This window comes from Pseudophryne corroboree (assembly GCF_028390025.1).
Source record: "Pseudophryne corroboree isolate aPseCor3 chromosome 3 unlocalized genomic scaffold, aPseCor3.hap2 SUPER_3_unloc_12, whole genome shotgun sequence".
Lineage (NCBI taxonomy): Eukaryota > Metazoa > Chordata > Amphibia > Anura > Myobatrachidae > Pseudophryne > Pseudophryne corroboree.
Window position 1 is genome coordinate 2232672 of NW_026967500.1, and position 26488 is coordinate 2259159.

Genomic DNA, 26488 nt, shown 5'->3' on the forward strand with positions numbered 1-26488 from the left:
CTGGGGACATTCTCAGCTGCAGTACTTTAGCTAACCCAGCTCCGGCCATGACTTCCTGAGACAGAGTCACCGCCAGAGGGCTCTGCTGCAGCTACTACCGGCAGAAACACCCGGCCCCCAACCTCCGGAAGCCGCACACGCGCCCAGGGACCCACTGAAAGCAGCTCCCCGCCGCCGCAACTAAAGTAGGCCCAGTCCCAAGTCATTGTTCCAGTGCCACTACAACAACAGGGAAAGGGTTACTACTCCATCCTGTTTGTGGTACCAAAACCGGACGGTTCAGTAAAACCCATTTTGAATCTAAAATCCTTGAATCCCTAACGAAAGGTTTTCAAGTTCACAATGGAATCCTTGTGAGCAATGATTGCGGGTCTGGAAGAACAGGAGTTCATGGTTTTGTTTGATATAAAGGATGCTTATCTCCATATCTCGATTTGGCCGCCTCACCAGGCTTACCTACAGTTTGCCCTGCTTGAATGATCACTACCAGTTCCAGGAACTACCCTTCGGCCTGGCCACAGCTCCAAGGGTCTCCACAAAGGTGATGGCGGAGATGATGTTCCAGCTCCGAGTCCAGGGGATCAATATTGTCTTTTACCAAGACGAGCTCTTGATAAAAGTGAGATCCAGGGAGCTTCTGTTGCTCAATATAGGTCACACCATTCAGCTTCTGTCACATCATGGGTGGATCCTCAATTTACAGAAGTCCCTACTTCTGAGAAACATTTCCAAGAACGGGAGCCTACTCAGTGGCTCCTGTTCCTGGGAATATTTCTGGATACAGTGGCTCAGAAAGTGTTCCTCCCAGAGGACAAGGCAAGGACGCTCAAGGATGTGGTCCGAGAGGTTCTATGACCGAATCTGATCTCCATCCATCTTTGCATAAGATTGTTGGGAAAGATTTTAGCGTCATACGAGGCGATCCAGTACTGAAGGTTCCATGCCAGAACATTTCAATTGGATCTCCTGAGCTAGTGGTCCGGTTCACATCTTCAGATACACCAGATTATACACTACCGTTCAAAAGTTTGGGGTCACTTAGACATTTATTTTTTTTAACGGAAAAGCACTGTTTTTTTCAATGAAGATAACATTAAATTAATCAGAAATACTCTATACATTGTTGATGTGGTAAATGACTATACTAGCTGCAAACATCTGGTTTTTAATGGAATATCTACATAGGTGTATAGAGGCCCATTTCCAGCAACCATCACTTCAGTGTTCTAATGGTACATTGTGTTTGCTAATCGCAGTAGAAGACTAATGGATGATTAAAAAACCCTTGTTCAATTATGTTAACACAGCTGAAAATGGGTTTGCTCGTTAGAGAAGCTATAAAACTGGGCTATATTTGAGTTAGTTGAGTGTCTGGAGCATCACATTTGTGGGTTCGATTATACTCTCAAAGTGGCAAAAAAAAAGAGAACTTTCATGTGAAACTCGACAGTCTATTCTTGTTCTTAAAAATGAAGGCTATTCCATGCGAGAAATTGACAAGAAACTGAACATTTCCTACAACGGTGTGTACTACTCCCTTCAGAGAACAGCACAAACAGGCTCTAACCAGAGTAGAAAGAGAAGTGGGAGGCCCTGGTGCACAACTGAGCAAGAAGTCAAGTACATTAGAGTCTCTAGTTTGATAAATAGATGCCTCACAGGTCCTCAACTGGCAGCTTCATTAAATGGTACCCGCAAAACGCCAGTGTCAACATTTACAGTGAAGAGGCGACTCCGGGATGCTGGCCTTCTAGGCAGAGTGGCAAAGAAAACGCCAATAAAAGGAAAAGATTAATATGGGCAAAAGAACACAGACATTGGCCAGAGGAAGCTTGGAAAAAGTGTTATGGACAGATGAATCAAAGTTTGAAGTGTTTGGATCACAGAGAAGAACATTTGTGAGACTCAGAACAAGTGAAAAGATGCTGGAAGAGTGCCTGACGCCATCTGTCAAGCATGGTGGAGGTAATGTGATGGTCTGTAGCTGCTTTGGTGCTGGTAAAGTGGGAGATTTGTATAAGGTAAAAGGGATTTTGAGTAAGGAAGGCTATCACTCCATTTTTTAACACCATGCCATACCCTGTGGACAGCGCTTGATGGGAGCCAATTTCCTCCTACAACAGGACAATGGTCCAAAGCACACCTCCAAATTATGCAAGACCTATTTCTGGAAGATATACAAATATTTGTGGTAACAGACTGTGCGCTATTAGCAGCCGTGTCCTATTGGTAAAAAAGTGTCACCAACACGTCAATCAACAAGGAAAAAGGCAATTTTACCATACAGGTCAGGGCGCTTAAATTTCATAAATGAATCATTACGTATGTCGATTCCGTTTACTTGGAAATCACTGTAAGATAACATAAAAATGACAAAGGCATGTAATGAACTGGTCCAGGCGTCCCCAGGAACCGTCATACAGGCAAGTGAGCGATCCACTTGTCCTCCCGTTTCCTCCAACGCGTTTCCATAGCTCTAGGCTCTTTTTCAAGGTGTAGGACATGGGTCTTCATCCTGTGGCCCTCCAGCTGCTGTGAAACTACACATCCCAGCATGCCCTGCCATAGTTTTGCTATTAAGGTATGCTAAAACTGAGGCAGGGCATGCTGGGATATGTAGTTCCACAGCAGCTGGAGGGTCGCAGGTTGAAGACCCATGGTGTAGGAGGTTGTTGTGCTGTGGGAATATTTATACCCCACTTGATGAACTCCAATCAATAAACTTGTGTAAAACCTAATACCCAGACAAAGACCTACTACTTTCTATGATCCCCTTACCCAGTAATGAAAGTCCAGTCCGAAAAAGTCCAGTCCAGTGTCTCCATTCCCACCCGCAAGGCACAGGTTCTAATTTACCGGGTGAAACAGTGTCCGGCATTTGTTCCGCTTCCGACGGAAGACGGTCAGCGGCATCTCTATCCAATTGTCGAAGGACGTATCCATTAAGGACTTAATTACTTATCATTCAGTAAATATTATCTATTGTATTGGTTGCAGTTGTGATAAATTTTATAGGTCGGACCAGTAGGGTGTCAGTGCATCACTGCACTCGTGTCCTGGAAAAGATGGTGGCATCATACAAGGCCATTCCCTTCGGCAAGTTCCATGCGAGGACTTTTCAATGGGACTTACTGGACAAGTGGTCCGGATCACATCTTCAGATGCATCGGTTAATCACCCTATCCCCCAGGGCCAGGGTATCACTCCTGTGGTGGCTGCAGAGCACTCACCTTCTTAAGGGCCGCAGATTTGGCATTCAGGACAGGGTCCTGGTGACCACGGACGCAAGCCTCCGAGGTTGGGGTGCAGTCACATAGGGAAGAAATTTCCAAGGTCTGTGGTCAAGTCAAGAGACTTGCCTTCACATCAACATCCTGGAACTAAGGGCCATATACAACGCCCTACGTCAAGCGGAGACACTGCTTCGCGACCAACCGGTTCCATGTGAACTGCCAAGGCGGCACAAGGAGCAGAGTGGCGATGGCGGAAGCCACCAGGATTCTTCGCTGGGCGGAGAATCACGTAAGCGCACTGTCAGCAGTGTTCATCCCGGGAGTGGACAACTGGGAAGCAGACTTCCTCAGCAGACACGACCTCCACCCGGGAGAGTGGGGACTTCATCAGGAAGTTTTCGTACAGATTACAAGTCGGTGAGAACTGCCACAGGTGGACATGATGGCATCCCACCTCAACAAAAAGCTACAGCGGTATTGCGCCAGGTCAAGAGACCCTCAGGCGATAGCTGTAGACGCCCTGGTGACACCGTGGGTGTTCCAGTCGGTCTATGTATTTCCTCCTCTTCCTTTCATACCCAAGGTGCTGAGGATAATAAGAAAAAGAGGAGTGAGAACAATATTCATTGTTCCAGATTGGCCACGAAGGACTTGGTATCCAGATCTGCAAGAAATGCTCACAGAGGACCCGTGGCCTCTTCCTCTAAGACAGGACTTGTTGCAACAGGGGCCCTGTCTGTTCCAAGACTTACCGCGGCTGCGTTTGACGGCATGGCGGTTGAACGCCGGATCCTAGCAGAGAAAGGCATTCCGGATGAGGTCATTCCTACGCTGATAAAGGCTAGGAAAGACGTGACAGCTCAACATTATCACCGTATATGGCAAAAATATGTTGCTTGGTGTGAGCCCAGGAATGCTCCTACGGAGGAATTCCAGCTGGGCCGTTTCCTTCACTACAGTCCGGAGTGAATTTGGGCCTAAAACTGGGTTCCACTAAGGTCCAGATTTCGGCCCAATCCATTTTCTATCAAATAGAGTTGGCATCTTTACCTGAAGTTCAGATGTTTGTAAAGGGAGTGCTGCATATTCAACCCCCTTTTGTGCCTCCAGTGGCACCTTGGAATCTTAACGTGGTGTTGAGTTTCCTGAAATCCCACTGGTTTGAACCACTCAAAACGGTGGAGTTGAAATATCTCACGTGGAAGGTGGTCATGCTATTAGCCTTGGCTTCGGCTAGGCGTGTGTCAGAGTTGGCTGCTTTGTCACATAAAAGCCCCTATCTGGGTTTCCATGAGGATAGAGCAGAATTGCCGAAAGTGGTTTCATCCTTTCGTATAAACCAACCTATTGTGGTGCCTGTGGCTACTACTGACTTGGAGGATTCCGAGTTACTTGATGTTGTCAGGGCTTTGAAGGTTTATGTAGCCAGAACGGCTAGGGTCAGGAAAACAGAGTCTTTGTTTATCCTGTATGCTTCCAACAAGCTTGGTGCTCCTGCTTCAAAGCAAACTATTGCTCGCTGGATCTGTAACACGATTCAGCAGGCTCATTCTGCGGCTGGATTGCCGCTGGCAAAATCAGTTAAGGCCCATTCCACTAGGAAGGTGGGCTCTTCTTGGGCGGCTGCCCGAGGGGTCTCGGCATTACAGCTTTGCAGAGCGGCTACTTGGTCAGGTTCAAACACTTTTGCAAAGTTCTACAAGTTTGATACCCTGGCTGAGGAGGACCTTGTGTTTGCTCAATCGGTGCTGCCGAGTCATCCGCACTCTCCCGCCCATTTGGGAGCTTTGGTATAATCCCTATGGTCCTTACGGAGTCCCCAGCATCCACTAGGACGTTAGAGAAAATAAGATTTTACATACCGGTAAATCTATTTCTCGTAGTCCGTAGTGGATGCTGGGCGCCCTTCACAAGTGTGGACTTCTTCTGCAATACTTGTATATAGTTATTGCTTCAATAAGGGTTAAGTTATGGTTGCATCAGGGTTGGACCTGATGCTCTGTTATTTGTCATACTGTTAACTGGTTGTTATCACAAGTTATACGGTGTGATTGGTGTGACTGGTATGAATCTTGCCCTGGATTACCAAAATCCTTTCCTTGTACTGTCAGCTCTTCTGGGCACAGTTTCTCTAACTGAGGTCTGGAGGAGGGGCATAGAGGGAGGAGCCAGTGCACACCAGAACCTAAATTCTTTCTTAAAGTGCCCATGTCTCCTGCGGAGCCCGTCTATCCCCATGGTCCTGTCACGATCCGGGTATCTGGACGCCATTACCTGCCGTTTAGGTGTCTTCTGAGACTGGCCCAGCGTTCCAAGTCCGGATCTCATCTGTGTCAACACTCTGCACATGCCTCCTGTCATTCTGAGACACTACCACAGCGGCACCATGTTTGAATCCAACATGGCGTCTCCCGTTCTCCACGGCCCCCGCCGCCGTTCCTGTGTTATTTCTGCAGGTTCTCAGAATGTGTATCATACCTGCCGCGGCCTCTGCTGCCCTCCAAGTGTCTCTGCATGTAACTGTCATCTGGCGTCTCCTGTCCTCCGTGGCCGGCGCCGCCATTATCACTATCTTTGCACATTTCATTTCAAATCAGTTTTCCCTCCAAGTTCCAACATGGGCGCAGCCATGTTGGATTTGATCACATGCTCCAATTCCTCCTATACACCGTCCCTGGAAATCTGCATAATTGCCCAGCCAATGCCTGCATAGCTGCAGGTATAAGTATCCTGTGTCTGGGCCAGATAGATGTCAGTGCTTTGAATGTCATACCTTGTTCCAGTATCTCTCTCCTGTGGCTTGTTTCTCCAGGTTCCAGTTTCTGTCTCCAGCATCCACAAAGAGACCCGCACCTGCTTTCCATCCTGCGGTGCAGCCTGACTCTACAGTCCTCCGTGGCTGTCCAGTTTCCAGCTATCTACTATCTGCTTCCAGCAGCCAGCTTGCAGCAGATTCCAGCTTCTACCAAACACCGGTGCTGATCCAGCGGATCCTATCCTACCAGCAGTATCCATTACCACCGGTAATCATTTATCAGCTATTCTGTTTCTACGCTCCCTAGCATCTCACATCATCCACTCTGTGTTTTATCACCTGGCTGGTTCCATCCAGCATCCACTCCGTGACTTTAGTACTTGGCTGATTCCATTCAGCATCCACCCTGTGTTTCATCACCTGGCTGATTCCACTCAGCATCCACTCCGTGTCTTACCACCTGGCTGGTTCCATCCAGCTGATACAGCAGCTTTCCCAAGTTACCAGATTTACCTGTTACAACTACTGGCATGTTCCTCGGCTATTTCTACTACTACAACCAGGCCTGGTAAGGTGATTCCATCAAAGGAATTTAACATCTGTTCTTAACCTACCAGTGCTATGTGATACCCTCTATGGTTACGTGTTCCAGGAACTGTGTTTTTTGCCACTGTCACTGCTAAACCTTGAATGCTGCTTGTTATTACACGGAGTCTGTTAATAAACTTTTATTTTGAATTTTAACCTGGTTGTCATAGTCACACCTTCGGGTAATCATTCTGCACTTACATGTCCAGGGGTCTGATTAAACCTCCCATGTTTAATTTCATCTCAGCCCCTACAACTGAGGCCTCCTCCCGTCATCCTAAACCCTCAGTTGTGACAGGTCCTTACGGAGTCCCCAGCATCCACTACGGACTACGAGAAATAGATTTACCGGTAAGTAAAATCTTATTTATCATACGCACATCATCCTTATTACTATTGAGAATATAGAGGTAAGACACTGATGATGGGGGTGTAAGAGTGGATTATAACCTAGCAGATGATGATGATTACAGGGTATTATATGGTGTATTGCATGTAAAATACCTTGTACCACACCTACTCTGCTGTAGCAATATACCTTATATAAGGGTGAGTAACACATATACAGGCTTACCAGCGTATGAGCACACACATAAAGGAATGCTACCTTACCAATGCTTCCAGGAGTAACGTTAGGAGACATTTCTCTGATCCATCAGCTCATATGACTGATGTTATTGTTCATCTATAATCTCCAATTCATACAATATGTTCCCCATCCATTGTTTTACATTGGTGCTAACATAGGACTTGGCGAGTGACTACATCTCCATTTATACTTCATGGTTAGTTACCAGTACAAGAGAGAGAGATATATCTAAGTCTTATTATAATATTACATTTGTTATTGTGAGTGTTCTCAGGAGGGTGGACACAATGATAGTCTGAGACACAATATTATAAAGCCTTCATTAAAAGTTCTTTTATTATACACACACATTTACAATTAAGTGTCTCAGAGAGTCGTCTTCTCTTGTTTACAAGATTAATATTGTTACAGAAAATGTTACATTTCCATAATGTATTTTATTTCCAGCAGATGGACACACAAGCAGGAACATCTCAGAAGGACATCTGATGTTATCCCCGGATTGTGACATAAAAGATAATGACAGTAGACGGGATTCTCCAGAAGCTAACCCCATTACCCCAATTATACATCCAGCTCTATCAGCTGGTCTCTCTGATCCTGGGGAATGTTCTCCTGATCACTCTGATATTGGTGCATCTGTTACAGCTCTGACAGTAGATATAGAGTTTCCCTGTTCTATAGATGCCAAATGTTTTACACAGAACACAAAGCTTATTACCCATCAGCCAGCTAAGGCAGGGGAGAGGCCATTTCCATGTTCTGACTGTGGGAAATGTTTTGCATGGAAATCACAACTTGTTACACATCAGCAAAGTCACACAGGTGAGAATCCATTTCCATGTTCTGAGTGTGGGAAAGGTTTTGCACACAAATCAGCTCTTCTTATACATCACAGAAGTCACACAGGTGAGAAGCCATTTCCATGTTGTGAGTGTGGGAAATGTTTTGCACAAAAATCAGATCTTGTTAAACATCAGAGAAGTCACACAGGTGAGAAGCCTTTTTCTTGCTCTGAGTGTGGGAAATGTTATACTCGGAAATCACAACGTGTTATACATCAGAGAAGTCACACAGGTGAGAAGCCATTTCCATGTTCTGAGTGTGGGAAATGTTTTGCACAAAAATCAGATCTTGTTACACATCAGAGAATTCACACAGGTGAGAAGCCATTTCCATGTTCTGAGTGTGGGAAATGTTTTGCACAAAAATCAGATCTTGTTAAACATCAGAGAAGTCACACAGGTGAGAAGCCTTTTTCTTGCTCTGAGTGTGGGAAATGTTTTACACGGAAATCACAACTTGTTACACATCAGAGAAGTCACACAGGTGAGAATCCATTTCCATGCCCTGAATGTGGGAAATGTTTTGCACACAAATCAGATCTTGTTAGTCATAACAGAAGTCACACAGGTGAGAAGCCATTTTCTTGCTCTGAGTGTGGGAAATGTTTTACATGGAAATCACAACTTGTTACACATCAGAGAAGTCACACAGGTGAGAAGCCATTTCCATGTTCTGAGTGTGGGAAATGTTTTGCACACAAATCAGATCTTGTTAAACATCAGAGAAGTCACACAGGTGAGAAGCCATTTCCATGTTCTGAGTGCGGGAAATGTTTTACACAGAAATCACATCTTGTTAGACATCAGCAAAGTCACACAGGTGAGAAGCCATTTCCATGTTCTGAGTGTGGGAAATGTTTTACACGGAAATCACAACTTGTTACACATCAGAGAAGTCACACAGGTGAGAAGCCATTTTAATCTTCTGGAGTATACTTATCATTGGCATGCGTTATCCTATCTCCTATGCTTTTTGCAATAATATATGCTACCACTGGGTGAAATAATCAGATGTCATGCCCTCATCTACCACTGCTATGCAGATGATCTGTCTTTTGCTCCGTGTACTAAGAACCCAGTAACAATCCTAAATGTCTAGCTGATCTCCAGGTGTGGGTGATGCCAGTTGGCTGTGACTCAGTCCTGGTGAAACAGATCCTTATGATAGAAGCTTACCAACAAAGGTCAGGGCTACAGCTCAGCTTTGCGAAGCAACCAGGCTTGCGCTTGGGGGTTCAGAGTTGCAAAATGCTGATATGGGAGTCATTCCGAGTTCGCTCGTTGCCGATTTTTGCTATGCTGCGATTAGTTGCAAATTGCGCATGCGCAAGGCACGCAGGGCGCATGCGCTTAGTTATTTAACACAAAACTTAGCAATTTTGCTGTGTCTTCTGCGGCGCTTTTCAGCCGCACTGGTGTTCAGTAAATGATTGACAGGAAAGGGGCGTTTCTGGGCTGCAACTCTGCCTTTTCCCGGCGTTTGCAAAAAAACGCAGGCGTTTCAGGGAAAAACGCGGGAGTGTCTGGAGAAACGGGGGAGTGGCTGGCCGAATGCAGGGCGTGTTTGTGACGTCAAACCAGGAACTAAACAGACTGAGCTGATCACAATTCGTGAGTAGGTCCGCAGCTACTCAGAAACTGCAAATAATTATTTTGTAGCATTTCTGCTAATCTTTCGTTCGCAATTCTGCTAAGCTGTGATACACTCCCAGAGGGCGGCGGCCTAGCATGTGCAATGCTGCTAAAAGCAGCTAGCGAGCGAACAACTCTGAATGAGGGCCCATGTGCGGAATCTTGATGTCCTGGGTGGTGGAGTGACACTTAGACATCAGGTATCAGCTACAATCAGATCCTCATATGTGGACCATAGCCAGACTCCAGCACTTATTTCCCTCAGAAGATCTACCTACAGTCATACATGTACTTGTATTATCACACTGATTCTGTACTGGAAAAGGACTTAGGTGTCCTCATAGATAGCAAGCTAAGCAGTAGTACCCAAAGCAGGACTGCAGCAAAGAAGGCTAATAAGATATTAGCATGCATAAAACGGGGTATTGATGCTAGGGACGAGAGTATTATACTCCCGTTATATAAATCACTAGTGAGGCCACACCTTGAATACTGTGTACAGTTCTGGGCACCGTACTACAAAAAGGATATCCTGGAGCTTGAAAAGGTACAGAGGAGGGCGACCAAACTAATTAAGGGCATGGAGACGATGGAATACAAGGAAAGGCTTGAAAGACTAGGCATGTTTACATTGGAAAAGCGGAGACTAAGAGGGGATATGATCAACATCTACAAATATATAAGGGGACAATACACAGAGCTTGCGCGGGACCTGTTTTTGGTTAGATCAACACAGAGGACTCGTGGACACTCGCTCAGGTTAGAGGAGAGGAGATTCCGCACAATACGGCGTAAAGGCTTTTTCACGGTAAGGACAATACGTGTTTGGAATTCCCTGCCCGAGGGAGTTGTAATGGCGGAATCTGTCAACACCTTTAAGAATGGGTTAGATAAATTCCTATTGGATAAGGATATCCAGGGGTATGGTGCATAGTCCTGCATTATAGTTACTGTAAATAGGGATAAAATGCAATGGCTGACAGCAGCATCAGTCAGAAATTTTAGTCAAATCATCATGCATAGGAGACCACAAATAGGTTGAACTCGATGGACAATTGTCTTTTTTCAACCTCAGATACTATGTTACTATGGGGGTCATTCCGACCTGATCGCTCACTGCAGTTTGTCACAGCGATCGGGTCGGAGGCACCGCAGTGCGCTGGTGCATGCCAGTCATCGTTGCCTAGCGATCGCCTCTTAGAGGGAGGGAGCTGGACGGTGGCATTAGGCCGCCATTTAGGGGCGCATTCTGGCCAATGCAGGCGTGGCTGGACCGTTGGGGGGGCGGGCCATGGCGGCAGTGAAGATCAACTCCCGGCCAGCTGCAGGAGCTGCGCTGGCTGGGAGTTACTCCAGAAATACAAAAGCATCGACGCTGTGCGATGCTTTTGTATTTGTGCGGGGGGGGGGGGGGGGTCAGCACTGACCTGCAGGGCGGACTAGCCCTGTGCTGGGCGTCCCCCCTCATGTCAGGGAAGATGATCGTAGCTGTGCTAAATTTAGCACAGCTATGATCAACTCGGAATGACCCCCATAGACTACTGCAAGGTCCTCTGCCTGGGTCTCCCAGCAATAGAATTGCACCGCTTGTAGCTTGTACAGAATACAGCAGCCAGGCTGTTACCTAACCAGCCCGTTCCTGCCACATAACACCCATTCTCTGCTCCTTTCACCGGCTCCCTGTAAGATGGTGACTCTGGGCCTAATTCAGGTTGGATCGCAGTGTTTAATAGAACTGGAATTATTCAGAAAAGTTGCAGGCGTATCCACTGCGCTCATCCTGTGCATGCTCCCACATTTTCTGTGGAGGGGCCACAGAAAATGCGATAGCCTGTCAGGCAGAGGCAGTCACGGGTGTGGGTGGGCAATGCTCCATTTCCAGGGAGGAGGCAGTGTGGCGCGAATGGAGGACAGAAGCGGACAAATGGGCATGATCACGGCTGTGACATCATGTGCAGCTGCCATCGAGAAGAATGCGGTGAGCCTCCTGCAGGTGCAGCTAAGCTGCAGCAGCAGGAGGCTTCACTAACTTCTACGATGAAGCAGAAATTGTGAGGCAATCGCATTTTCTGCTTCATCAAGGTGGAGGCGGCGGTCAGCATGCTGGGTGGCCTTGCGCTGCGATGGGCTTCCCAGCACGCTAGGAAAAGGATTGCAAATTCTGCTAATTAGCAGCATCTGCAATCCTTACTGAACTAGGCCCGCTATTAAATAATCTTACTGACTCTCCCAGCCGTGCATGACCATGGTACCAGAAGCAGCTTCTGCCTCCGTACTGCCCGGGTTTCTTCCATCTGTTGATGAAGGACTGTTAGCAGTACCATAAATTCCCAAGCAGTGCTTAGATGTCAGGGGAGACAAGGTGGGTGGCAGTAGTGCAGTAGCGGGGGCTGCTGGAGGCAGTGTCTAAGTGGGTAATGTCCCCAAGCAGCGCTGAGGAGGGAGACAGGGCAGGGTGGCAGTAGTGGGAGCTTCTGGAGGAAGTGTCTATGTGGGTAAACATCCGCAAGCAGGGCTGAGGTGTCAAAGCAGGGAGACAGGGCATGGGGCAGTAGTGGGAGCTGCTGGAGGCAGTGTCTATGTTGGTAAATGTTCCTAAGAAGGGCTGAGGTCAGAGTGGAGAGACAGAGAAGGTGGCAGTAGTGGGGGAGACAGTGTGGTGACAGTAGTGAGGGGAGACAGGGTGGATGGCAGTAGTAGGGGGAGGTGGCGGTAGTGGTGGGGAGACAGGGCAAGTGAGGGTACTGGGAGGAGACAAGGTGGGTGGCAGTAGTGGGGAGGAGACAGGACGGTAGCAGTAGTGGGGGAGACGGGGCAGATAGCTGCAGTGCAGTACCAGGGGCTGCTGGAGGCAGTAAAGAGGTGTATGTGTTCCACACAGAATCAGTTGATAATTAGACTTAGTGATGATTATGCTTCCTTATTTCTAATTAATCCCTTGTATGTGTTACTGTTATTTGCTGTGTCAGCCTTTATGTGTGTTCTGTGTAATAATCCTGATAGTAGTGCTGCTACTGATCTCATATCATTTGTAGTAACTTGGAAAAGATGAGATATGAGGTGCACTCTGGAAGCTTATAGGGGGTTAATCAGAGATGATCGCAGATGTGACATCACGCAGCCCCCCGGAAAATGGTCCCGGTCCGTCCGCGTTCACCCCTCAGGGATGTGACCGCAATGTGTGTGTCTGTGTGACCGCTGTGCATGTGTATTTTGCCACCACCGGGTAAACTGCTGCGGGACGCTATTGCGGCTGGGTCTGAATGACCCCCATAGGCTGTTGTGCAGAGTAAAGTATTTTTTAAGTTTAAAATATAGACAAAAATCTGTGTATTAAAGATATGAAATAAATTCATTTAAAAGCAAAAGATTTCTGGTGCAATTTTGGCTATGTCCGATGTTGACAGCGCATTTGAATAGTGGGATGATATTACGGGGGGAAGGGGGGGGGCTCTCTGTGTAATTAAATAGTTTTATCATTTGTTGGTTTTAAATAAATTATGTCTATTCAAATGTTCTGGTTTTTTTTTTACTTGTAGGGGAATTAGGATTGTTTTATTTAAAAAAAAAAAAAACTTACCTGACCCTCACTGGGAAATGTACATATATGAAGGTATGGGAGATACCTGCTGCAGTCCCTTCTACTTACATTTGGGGGGTCCGTATTTTGGGGAGAATTAGCAGCAAATAGTAAATGATACATTGGCTCCATAACGTCTCGCTGACCCTCTGATTTTTACAAAAATATGTTACACAAAATTACATTTGCATTAACAACCATTTGTCACAACTGAGGGCTGAGGCTGACCTGGGGAAGCCTCAGATGTAGGGGCTGATGTGTAAGTGAACCGGGAAGGTAGTATCGGGTTCTTTGACATACAGGAGTACTATTACCCGTTGCCCGAAGGCGTGACCACGACAATGAAGTTGTAAAAGGTAAAGTCAGTTTTATTGAACACACAGCTTAAAGACACCTTTGATATGCAAAACATCACAGGAGATGTACAATGGTAAGTTACAGGTCAGTTCCCAGAAGTGCAGGGTAATTAGTGCTGTGGCTTGCAGAACAGATATTACAGAGTCCTTGCTAGAACTGGAGATGGTAAGTCCGTATGCCACAGCTAACCGCTGATGAGAGGTATGAACTGGTACTGCCCAGCAGATGGTGCACAGAGGCTGGAGTAACAGAGATGCATAGGAGTAGATGGTACTTGGTAATTTGCAGAGAGTGCTGGATGGAACCGGTATGAATGAAAAGGTGTGCAGAACTCACTACTGTAGATATAGAGTTCGATGGTAAGCATCGATGGACGCTGTGGTTAAATGGTAGGATGGTCACTGATGCAGGTGATATAGGAATACCGCTGATGAAGTTGAAGAATACTGAAGATACTGTGGAGCACCGCTTAGCAGAATACCAGCGACTCAGGAGCACTGTGGAAAGCTGGTAGGCCGTGGTAAGTACACTGTGGCGTATGGGGAGCGGTGCTGCAGAAAGGTGAAGTTGTCAACGATACCAGGACTCCGCTGGAGGCTGGAAGCGAAGCAGGACCAACACTGGAAGCAGGAAGCCGGTGTCTGATCTTGGAGAGTGATCAGGAGCAATGCTGGAACACTGCAGAAGTCAGGCTACACCGCAGGATGGAAACAGGTGCGGGTCTCTTATACCCCTTTCACACAGACCAAAATTTCCCGGGTTAATGCACATGAACGTGCACCAACCCGGGAAATGTCTCAGTGTGAAATGGTACAGAGACAAAATCCCAGGACTCATGCCCCGGCATTTCAACCCTGCAATCGACCAGGGTTGGTCCCGGGATCTTCCCGGGAACCTGGTCAGTGTGAACGGGAGCCGGGTCAATGTGCCCCAGCTCCGGTTCAGTCTCTATGTAGCAGGCAGTGCTTGGAGATCATGTGATCTCCTGCGCCACCCGCACTGTGTCACCGCTGATGTCAGCAACCCAGCAATATGCCGAGCTGCTGACTGCGGTATGCAAGGGGTCTTACCTGGGAATGTCACTGCATGATCCCGGGACTGTATTCCCGGGTAAGACCCCTGGATTTTTGGTGTGAAAGGGATATTAGCGGAGCTGGATCACAGGAGCTGGAATACCTGGAGATACAAGCAGAAGAATCCACAAGCAGGAGAGACATGTGTACAGGTTAGACAACCAAAGCACTGATGATTAGACAGCCTTGATGCAGGATATTTATACCAGCTGGGAAGCAGGTATTGGCTGGGTAATCAGGCAGAGTCCAGAGTGCAGCTGCTGGGTAATCAGGCAGAGTCCAGAGTGCAGCTGATAAATTGTAAAGCAACATGTGATGAATCCAAACATGACTGCGCCCATGTTTGAATCTGGAGGGAAAGTCTGTTTGAAGTTTAGCATGTGAGAGACTGAGGCCATGTTACACAGCGTGCTGCACGCAGACAGCGCAGGTGGAATCCAGGCCTGGCACGCAGGTCCAGTATCAGGAGACACTTGGAAGGTAAGAAATGGTGATAAATTACCCGGATCGTGACAGCATTAATTGAACAAGAAAAACAATGCAATTTTAAAAAACCCAAAACTTATATATAAAAAATAGAAGAAGACCACCAATTCTGGTCTTCATTCATTGACTCTATCAGGAGAACAAGAGCCGTTTTAGCAATGACTATGCCAACAGTAACCAGTGGAGGAATCAGGCGTATCCCACAGAATATCAGTGCTGCCACCATACATTGGGGAGAGAAGATAAAGTGCAGATTTCTGAACAGTGCTTTTAGAAGGAACACAAGAAGTGCATAGATCACAATGATCAGAAGTCCGGGACAATGAGGTCAAGAAACCAACGCTGTGGCACTAATTATTATTATTATTACATTTTATTTATAAGGCGCCACAATTCTTTTGCAGCGCCGTACAAAGGACAGTACAGGGAGACAAAACTTAGCATAACAGTAAATAAATAACAAAAATGGAGTGCAGGTAACAAAGAGCAACACAGTTCTCAAAACATAATACAGCTTAGATATAAGTAGCGAAGGAGTAATCATTGTACTACTTGGGGCTGGCGGCCATAGATAGAGATGAGCCTTTACCAGCAGGAGAGAAAGCAGGTAAAGATGGTCGCTGAGTGAAATGTGTCTAGAAGAGGGTTTAGACAAGAGGAAAGAGGTCCCTGCTCTGAAGAGCTAACAATCTAGTGGGGAGGGGCAACAGACAGATGACATGAGGTACAAGCAAGCAGGTAGAAGCCTGATGGTGGTGTGCGAGCAAAGCAGAGATGTCCAAGGCATGGGGCAGGGGGATGGAGGAGCAGCCTATGGACTAGGTTATGCATTGGAGGGGTACGCTTTGATAAATAGGTGGGTTTTCAATGCCCGTTTGAAGCTTTGCAAGGTCGGGGAGAGTCTAATGGAGCGGGGGAGCGCATTCCACTGAAGGGGTGCAGCACGGGTAAAATCCTGAACTCGTGCATGGGAAGCAGTGACCAAGGCAGAGGAGAGGCGACGGTCATCAGCCGACCGTAGTGGGCGGGAGGGAGTATGAGAGGAGGTTGGAGATGTAGGGAGCAGTGGAGTTAGAGATGGCCTTGTATGTGAGGGTGGGGAGTTTGAAGAGGATTCTGTAGGGGAATGGGAGCCAGTGTAGATTTTGTTGAAGGGGAGTGGCAGATGTGGAGCAGCAGGAGAGGAAGATGAGCCTAGCTACGGAGTTGAGGACAGATTGGAGGGGAGCGAGATGGGAGCAAGCGAGGCCAGTGAGGAGAACATTGCAGTAGTCAAGTCGTGAGATGACCAGTGAGTGTATGATAAGCTTAGTTGCACTCTGGGAGACAAATGGCCTGATGCGAGCAATGTTGCGTAGCTGGAACCGACAAGATTGCGCCAGAGCTTGGATGTAGGGTGCAAAGGAGAGGGAGGAGTCAAGAGTGACGCCCAGGCAGCGGAGTTGGGGAACGGGGGAGATGATAGTGTTGTCAACAGTGATAGACATATTTGTAGGGGGTGTTGCTCTGGCTGGGGGAAAGATAATAAGTTCAGTTTTGTCCATGTTGAGCTTCAGAGAGTGCTCAGACATCCAGGAGGAGATGGCAGAGAGGCAGCTGGAGACCTGAGAGAGGACAGAGGGGGACAGATCAGGAGATGAGAGGTAGAGTTGTGTGTCATCAGCATAGAGGTGGTATTGAAGGCCAAATGAGTTAATGAGCGCACCCAGGGAAGAGGTGTAGAGGGAGAACAGAAGGGGGCCTAGGACAGAACCCTGAGGGACACCAACAGGAAGGATGGAAGGGTGTGAGGTGGTTCCGGAAGCAGACACAGAGAAGGAGCGGTTAGTGAGGTATGAGGTAAACCAGTCAAGGACGGTGCTAGAGAGGCCAACATTTTGGAGTGTGCGGAGGAGGAGAGGGTGATCCACGGTGTCAAAGGCAGCAGAGAGGTCCAGAAGGATGAGCAAAGAGAAGTGGCCCTTGGATTTGGCCAAAAGCAGGTCACTGGTGACTTTCACCAGGGCAGTCTCGGTGGAGTGGAGTGGGCGAAAGCCAGATTGTAGTGGATCAAGGATGGAGTGGTCAGCAAGGTAGCTTGTGAGACGGCTGTAGACCAGTCGTTCAAGTAGTTTGGAGGCGAAAGGGAGAAGAGAGATGGGGCGGTAGCTAGTAAGTGATGAAGGGTCGAGGTTGGCTTTTTTGAGAATAGGGGACACCAGAGCATGTTTGAATGGTGAGGGAAAGATGCCAGTAGAGAGCGATAGGTTAAAGAGGTGAGCAAGGTGGGAGCAGGCAGTGGGGGGGAGGGAGCGGAGTAGACGGGAGGGGAGGGGGTCCAAGTGGCAGGTTGTGGGGGGAGAGGATAAGATGAGGGAGTGGACTTCCTTGTCTGAGGTGGGACGGAAGCAGGACAGGGTGGGATAGATGGATGGGAGGGATGGTGGGAGCAGGGGGGCAGCAGAGGGGTGACAGGAGGAGATGTATTTTTGAATATCCTCAATTTTGGAGATGAAGAAGGAGGCAAAGTCAGTGGGAGTGAGGGAAGAGGGGAGGGGAGGAGGAGGGGGGCGAAGGAGAGTGTTGAAAGTTTCAAAGAGTCGGCGTGGACTGGAGGACTGAGAAGAGATGAGTGTTTGGAAGAAGGATTGCTTGGCGAGAGAAGGAGCAGAGCTATAGGAAGAGAGGATAAACTTGAAATGGAGAAAGTCCGCCAGAGAGTGGGATCTCCTCCAGGAGCGTTCTGCAGACCGTGAACATTTTTGTAGGAATCATGTGAGTTTGGTGTGCCAGGGTTGGGGTTTGGAGCGGCGGAGGGGGACAGAGGAGAGGGGGGGCCACAGAGTCAAGAGCAGCAGTAAAGGAAGAGTTATAGAAGGAGGCTGCCTGGTTGGGACAAGTCATAGTGGAAAGAGGAGAGAGGAAGGTCTCGAGGGAGGACATGATAGCGGGGTTGAGGGACCCGAGATTGCGTCTGGTGATGGTGGGTCTGGGTGTGGAGCAGAGAGGGGAAGATGAGAGGGTGAAAGAAAGCAGATGGTGGTCAGAGAGAGGGAAGGAAGAGTTAGAGAAATCAGAGAGATCACATCGGTGGGTGAAGACAAGGTCGAGGGAGTGGCCGAGATTGTGAGTAGGGGTGGAGGACCACTGAGAAAGTCCAAAGGAGGTGGAAAGAGCAAGAAGGTTAGAGGAAGCTGCATTAGTGATGTCGATAGGGATGTTAAAGTCACCGAGGATGATAGAGGGGAGGTCGGAGGAGAGAAAGTGGGGAAGCCAGGCAGCAAAGTTGTCAGGGAAAGGTGAACAGTGGCCAGGGGGGCTGTAGATCATTGTCACATGGAGGCGAATGGGGTAGAAGAGGCGGATAGTGTGGACCTCAAAGGTGGAGAAGGTGAGGGAGGGCTCAGGTGAGATGACACGAAAGGTGCAGTTAGGAGAGAGAAGGATGCCCACGCCTCCACCCTGGCGGCCATCAGGTCTGACCGTGTGGGTGAAGGAGAGGCCTCCGTAGGAGAGGGCAGCAGGGGAGGTGGTGTCAGAGGAGGAGAGCCAGGTTTCAGTGATGGCGAGAAGGTTAAAAGAGTGGGAGATGAAGAGGTCGTGGATAGTTGGCAACTTGTTGCAGATTGATCTAGCATTACAGAGTGCACAGGAGAAGGGAAGGGAGGGGACGGGGGAAATGGGGATCAGGTTGGCTGGGTTCTTAATGCGTGTGGGTAGTCTGGAAATTTGGGTGGCGGGTGATCTAGTAGTGAGGATTGGTATGGGACAGGATCGAGGAGCCATAATTCCTGTTCAGTAGTGTTGTTCAGAGGAATAGTATTGAATGGGGTGGCTGTAATAAAGAAATAACAATGAGAAGGGGGATGTAGTCAAAGCAGAGACAGTGGAGACCAGTTTTTCTGTAAATAATGGAGGGAATGGAAACACTGAGAATGTTACACAGTGGTTGTAGAAAGTATAAATGAGGAGCAGAAAGCAATGTGTGAGAGCAGTATGGCTGTTACTTAATCAGACAGGGAGGTCAGTGTCAAGGCTGTGTGGGCTGCAGGTGATGCTGGTACTGGTTTAGGTTACTCTCTGTAGGCTGTTGATTGCAGGTGTGGAAGATAGTCTGCTGTCCCTTTGTTCATCTCCGGTTATCTCCAAGGTCATATCGCCATACTTAACACTAACATACTTCACAGCTAAGATGCTATACAGCCAAGTATGTACTGATTAAATAAAGATCCAGGGGCAGATGTATTAAGCCAGGTGAAGTGATAAAATGGAAGGTGATAACGCACCAGCCAGTCAGCTCCTGTCATTTTTCAAACCCAGCCTGTAACATGTAAGTTAGCAGCTGATTGGCTGGTGCGTTATCACCTTCCACTTTATCACTTCACCAGGCTTAATACATCTGCCCCACAGTCTAGATTGCTAACAGCACCCACCCACTGAGACCCCACCCACAACAAAAGGTCAGCTACAGGTGTGAATAACAATAGAGCAGGACTTCCCCCACTAGTACACAGTGAATTCCTACTATAGTAGTGGTTAGGAATAACTATAAACAGACACAGGTTACCTATCACAATTCATAAAATAAGCATAGAAGTTTCAGGATGAAAATCATGTAGGAAAATCATGTAGGAGTGAGATAAAGTACCTATCACAATTCCACTAATGACCTCAATACAGATCACTTGGAGCAAAAGACTAGGGTAAGGGCAACAACAATTTTTCAAACAACAAAAAAAAACAGTTTAATTTTTTTTGCTAAATTTAAAAAACAAGGATGGTCCAGTACAGAGGACTGTGTACTCAGCATGTCTAAGTACATACCACTGGACAATGCGCTGGAATGGGAGGAGGGGGTGGGCTGTATGGGTCCCAGCAGAAAACAGCTCATCTGTTGAGGGTTTCCCGGTACATAATGCATGGGTTGGTGATGTGGGTGGGGGCACACTTGGGAGACAGCGCCTGGCAGGTGGTGTTATCTCACACGCCTCATCAAGAGATTCTTTATTTGCATGTGAGGTAGCATCAAGAACAAGATGCTTGAAGATCTTCTTTTGATCCTCCTTCATCAGTCGCATCTCCGCCGCGATGTAATTGCCAAAAGTTTGCTCCAAGTCCGGGGGCCTATTAAGAACCCCCTCGGTGTGAGTAAAAAAAAAACTGTTGTGAGCTGGGCGGGGCAGAAGTGGGTTTCTGGATGACCTCTGCTGTTTCAGGGGTCGTGGCTGTGGGGTTGGGTCATCCACTTCAGTTGTCTCGCTCATGGAAGGCTCCACTTCCAGCTCCGGTGTAATATCCAGCAATATAAAACAAAAATAATTTCCATGTAAAAATGTGTGGGTACAATACAATACAAATGTGTGTGTACTTACCAGATCCAGTCTCCAATGCCTCCTCTTCCACAAGAGTGGGAGAATCCGGATCCAGATTACACTGTGACCTTATCCTTGGCTCTTGCTCCAAAGTGATTTTCATGAGGTCATAATACCACAGCGAAATTCACAAAAATAGTGGATACAGATAAGTCACAAGCGCTCTGAATGAATAATACTTCCCTCTTGTAAGACAGAAGCAATGTAGGTGAGATGAAGATGTTCCTTTGTGCTAGATTTCAATCTTGGGTAAGATCATCAACGCTCAAAGGAAACATAAAACAGAACAAAAACACATCATGGTGTAATACGTCCACAATAGAGATTGATGTGAGTCCAAAAAATGTGTTGAATGAAGTGAATCAGGAGGTTCTAGATGGCGTACCGTACTCACTTAGTGGAAATGGTAAATAAACATAATGGTATCTTTATGTGGAACCCACTCTTGAATATATATATATGTATTGATATATATATATTGATATATCCTTGTTTAGATGTGAAAATTCCCAAATCATGTAGTTGTGGGTAAATACATGTGCGTATCCAAACTCACACTATCAGTGTAGATGAATACACATAAAGGTATCTTTCAACTGAAATCAGCTAGTGATGGTTTTTCAATAAGGATGTGCATACCCCACTCACAATGATTTAAGCTGTTACACTCACATCAAGGTTTCTTTATACTGGTGACAGGAAAAAGAACCAAATACCAGATTCCAAGTCCATAGAAAAGGGGGTTACAGTTTATTAAAAATCAGCACAAAGTTAAAAAACATCCATTGAAAAGTAAAAAAACATAGAGGACATGTACTTGGTTAGGTGGTTGGTCAGTCCGGAACGCCCAACACCCCCTTTTTCCATCTTTTTACACCTGTGGTTATTTTTTTGTGCCGAGTACATGTTCTCTATGTTTTTTAACTTTTCTATGGAGAAATTTTTTCAGTTTTGTTTTAAACTTTGTTATTTTAGGTATACTGTCTGGGCAACAGTATACCTGCACAGTGGGAGTTAAGGGGGGCGGTTACCTGCCTCTGTAAGGTGTCAGAGCCTCTTCCCTTCTGCACAGCCACCGCCCTGAGAGGTTGTTGTTCCATGTGGCACTGCACCATGGCGTTCACAACCGCAGCGTGCCGCACACCGCTAACGCTGCCTGAAGGTGAGAAGAGTGGTGAGTAAAAAACCAGGGCCCCCGGTTCTTGGTGTGGTCCAACACGGCGGCAGATGGGACCCTCCACGGGGTTACCCGCTTCAGCCCTCCTGTGCAGAACTGGCAGCGATTGTACAAACTAGCTAATCTGTGAGGTTTGCACACTGTGGGAGACTTGGCCAGTATAAACATTGTCAGCGGCTCCGGCACCATTATAGGGGGCGGAGCTTGTCAGAGCGGTACCAGCGGCATTTTGGTGCCTTCCTCTGCATAAGCAGCAGCTTCAAGGACACACAGCTCCTCCAGAGATCCGGGAGACACTGGAAACTGGTACAGGGGTGTACTAGCAGGGGGAGAGCCGCTATTGCACACAATATAGTGTTTTTTTTTTTCACTGTTACATTGTGGTTGTGTATATCACAGATATTGTGTATTAGGTTATATGAACCATTTTCAATATTGCAATAAAAATTATTGGTCAAAAATAAAAAAAAATTGTTTCATCCAAGGTCCGTTTACTTTAAATGGGACAGGCTTTAAGTCTACTTCCAAAAGACCTAGATCCTGATTCAGATTTGTATGCAATTTTGATGTTCACACAACTGAGTGATTATCTGTAGACTGCTCATGCACAAGGGGGGTAATTCCAAGTTGATCGCAGCAGGATTTTTGATAGCAACTGGGCAAAACCATGTGCACTGCAGGGGAGGCAGATATAACATGTGCAGAAAGAGTTAGATTTGGGTGGGTTATATTGTTTCTGTGCAGGGTAAATACTGGCTCCTTTATTTTTACACTGCAAATTAGATTTTTTATATATAATAATTATATATATAAATAAATGCAGATTGAACACACCCCACCCAAATCTAACTCTCTGCACATGTTATATCTGCCCCACCTGCACTGCACATGGTTTTGCCCAGTTGCTATCAAAAATCCTGCTGCGATCAACTTGGAATTACCCCCAAGGTACTTTGCTGTCCTGCTCTTAAAGTAGAATTCCAATGTAGAATGATTGACAGGAAGAGACCATTTGGGGGAGATAAGAGGGAGTGGCGAGCAATAACGCAGGCGTGTCACTGACTTTTTTTGGGGTGTTTCTGTCTTCAGCTGCGATCAACTACATAGAGAAAAATGGCACCAGCTAAACTGCGTGACGGATAATGCAACTGGCGTGAATCAGGAGGGAAAATATAGTGCTACAGATTGTGTGAGGGAGGGGGCCCCACACCAGTGTCTTACCTAGGGCCCCATTAGGTCTAAATTCGCCTCTGGCCAGGACTTACTCCTACAGTGTGATAGAATCAGGCTGATCGGGGCCGGAGCGGACGTCACACACCCGCCCTGAAAACGCTTGAATACAGGATTTTGGGGAATTTGGCGTTGCATCTGCACATTACTATCCGTACACATGCGCAGTCGTTTCATATCACCGGTCAACACAAATTGTGAGTCCGGGTTCTGCATATCTGATTTTTATTTCTTCCACATTACTAATTAAAGAAAAAATAATTTTACCAGAAAGTTTTCTTTTGTAGCTACCAGAATGAAATTACAGATTTTAAGGAAATTTTCCTATTTTCATAACTTTATTGCATGTAAAAATAAAACAAACTTTTGTTTTGAATTTTAAATACTTTTATTTACAAAAAAAAAAAAGGGTTGTAACAGAAAATATAAAAAAGGTTTAGAAATGAATATTTGTCGTATTTCTCCTGTGATTGGATGGACTTTCTCGTATTAGCCCCCAGATATAATCCCCCCTCATCCTCCATGTTTGTTATTACTCCGTTATCTGCGCATGAGTTGCTGACAGGCTGCGTTACGTCTCCTCTGCCCCAGAGTCTTACATCTTATTTCCGTGCCCTGTTTATTCTCTTATCTGTTACATGTACAGTGACCTATTCTGCAGAACTACAGCTATATTATATGGACAGTCATTCCAGTCAGTATTAATAAAAGGTTTACACTTCCAGAAATCTCATCGTCTGTGCATTGAGAGATGGACATGGTTTAGCTATCTGAGTAGTTACACACTGCTTACGTGTAATGAGGGTCAGAATACCACTTGCTCTCCCCCCGCTCGTCCCCTCTGTTACTTACTAAAACACGCTTCTCCTTATATGGTCATTCAAAAACTTTAATTTCTCTTTCATCCACTAGGGGGCACTGGAACAGCTAATACAGTAGGGTGTGAAGTTAGCAACCAGAGGTGTGGCACAATCTAAAATTATAAATGTTATGCACAGCTGGCTCTTCCCCCTTCACCCCCCCTTCCCACGATCCTTCAGTTTAAAAAGATTGTGCTGGAGGCACAGCCCTGAGAAGCAGCTCCTGCTCCATTACAAAAGTACTGAGGCTGCATCAACCTCTTTATAAGGGGGACAAAAGCCTTAAGATTAGAGAGACAAAGATCCCATCTGAAGGGATCTGCATCTCTCTACAGGAGATCCAGGAGCACAGAGAGATTAATGCAGCAGCCAGCCCTGAGTGAGTGCTGGTTGTATCCAGAGCCCTAGTGTTAGGGAGAAGGGATATATAGGAATAGACTACAAGGGGGTCCCGACCGTACATGAACCGGCACCCACACCACTTTATTCCTCCCGGCTCCCAGTGGCTCTTTATGCAAGTGCAGCCATCCCCTGCTCGCCCCGCTCCCTCCGCTGGCACACGCGGCCAGAGAACGCCGCGCTCAGTGGGACCACTGGCACGAAGGCCGGGGGAGGTTACTGAATAGAGAGTCTAGACGGGCAGAGGGATGGACGCGGAGTGCTGGGACCGGCAGCGGCATAGGTAGGATGCACATCGTGGTAATAGAGCGCCCACACAGGTGCTCCAGCGGTACAGACGTGGAGCAGCACAATACAGACAGGCAGCGGAGCACTGGGACCGGCAGCGGTGTAGGTAGGATGTGCTGCGCAGTAATATAGCGGCCACACAGGTGCTGCAGCGGTACAGACATGGAGCAGCACAATACAGACAGGCAGCGGAGCGCTGGGACCGGCAGCAGCGTAGGTAGGACGTGCTGCGCGGTAATAGAGTGGCCACACAGGTGCTCCAGCGGTGCAGACATGGAGCAGCACAATACAGACAGGCAGCGGAGCGCTGGGACTGGCAGCGGCATAGGTAGGATGCGCTGCGCGGTAATAGAGCGGCCACACAGGTGCTCCAGTGGTACAGACGTGGAGCAGCACAATACAGGCAGGCAGCGGAGCGCTGGGACCGGCAGCGGCATAGGTAGGACGCACTGCGCAGTAATAGAGTGGCCACACAGGTGCTGCAGCAGTACAGACGTGGAGCAGCACAATACAGACAGGCAGCGGAGTGCTGGGACTGTGAGAAGGCCGGGGGGGGCTGCAACGTGATACTTATGAAAATCAGTGCGCTGGGGACAGTAACATGATGCTTATGAAAATGTTCATTTGCAGCCATCTTTAATATGGATACGAGGCGCCAATACTGAGGTAGGAAAGGTGTACGCCCATCTCAGTGGGGAGACAGATAGCTGGCCTGGTAAAACAGAGGGAGGGATCTCTAGTAAAAAGAGATGAGCTGCTCCCCCTACTGGTAAAATATGAATAGTGGTCTCTGCTGCAAATGGATCTTCCTGTATTTTATAATCTGCATCTTATGCTTTATATTTTCAAGGGACTTCTACTAAAATGACCCTGAGAAAATAAAGGGAAGCGACTGGATCTCAACCCCCGACATCAAAGCTGAATCACAGTTGGGTGTGCGAGGGTCACAACAGAGCTGGTGGAATTTTTGTTTGTTATATAGAGAGATCCAGCCAGGCGACTCCAGTTCACCTTTTCTTCCATCATCCGTTACGGTCTTTCTCTTCCTATTGTATAGAGGGACAGTACTACGGATGCTCTGTGGGGGTCCGGTTCAATATGTCAAGAGCACCAACCAAGAACACTAAGACTTATTATGTTTGCAGGAAATGTAATAAGAAGAGCACAAGGGTAGGCAGCTCCGGGGTGTGCCATTCATGTTTGGGAAGGGACGCACAACCCGGGAGCAGTGCTCCATCTGGGTCAGGGGAACAGGCCCCGGCAGATATTTCTAAGGAGATGGTGGAACCCCGCAAGCAGCATTCAGAATGGGCTGCAGGATTTTCAAAGACCATGGAGGAATTTCTGGTTAAATTAACACCGCCTGCGCAAGCAGATAACAGTGTGCGCAAGGCGGTTAAGAGACCCCTCCCCATCCTACAAGAATCGGAGGAGGGTCTTGTCATGGATGAGTAGGAAGGTGAGTTAATTGAAACTGCCTTGGATGTCGGTACTCAGGAGGAGGACACAGAGGTTAGGGGGTTTAGATTCCCTTATAGATGCAATAAAGGAGATCCTAAACTTCACAGAGGAGGAAGATAAGGAGCCAGAGAGTTTTGATTTATTAGAATCCCAGAAACTGCTGCCTGCAGTGTTCCCAATTCCTCAAACTCTCCAGATTCAGATGGTGGAAGCATGGAAGCAGCCTGATAAACGCTTTCAAGTTCCAAAGAGGTTTGAGGCAAATTACCCATTAACAAAAAGTGTCATGGCTAAATGGGAGGTGCTGCCTATTGTGGATGCCTCTTTAGCTAGGTTGTCTAAAAAGACAATTCTACCAATACCTAACGTAACCACTTTAAAAGATGTGTCAGATCACAAGGTAGACACAGCATTGAAATCAATCTTTGTAGCAGCGTCACACATGCCTACAATTATCAGTGCTTGGGTAAACAAGGCCACTGCTGCATGGGCTGGGCGTATTGTACAGGCTATTGAAGAGGAAAATAGTCTAGAGGAAATTTCCTGATTAGCGGAACATATTCGAGACTCAGCTACTTATATGT

At 47.2% G+C, this 26488-nt stretch overlaps 1 protein-coding gene across 1 annotated transcript in view; it reads left to right on the forward strand.

The window, feature by feature from the left end:
- The window catches only part of LOC134983324 (uncharacterized), a 509434-nt gene that overhangs the window by 374096 nt on the left and 108850 nt on the right, over positions 1-26488 (forward strand). The window contains exons 6-7 of the mRNA XM_063949039.1: positions 8045-8877; positions 26101-26291. Of these exons, the coding sequence (XP_063805109.1) occupies positions 8045-8877; positions 26101-26291 (1024 nt within the window). The remainder of the gene's footprint in view (positions 1-8044; positions 8878-26100; positions 26292-26488) is intronic.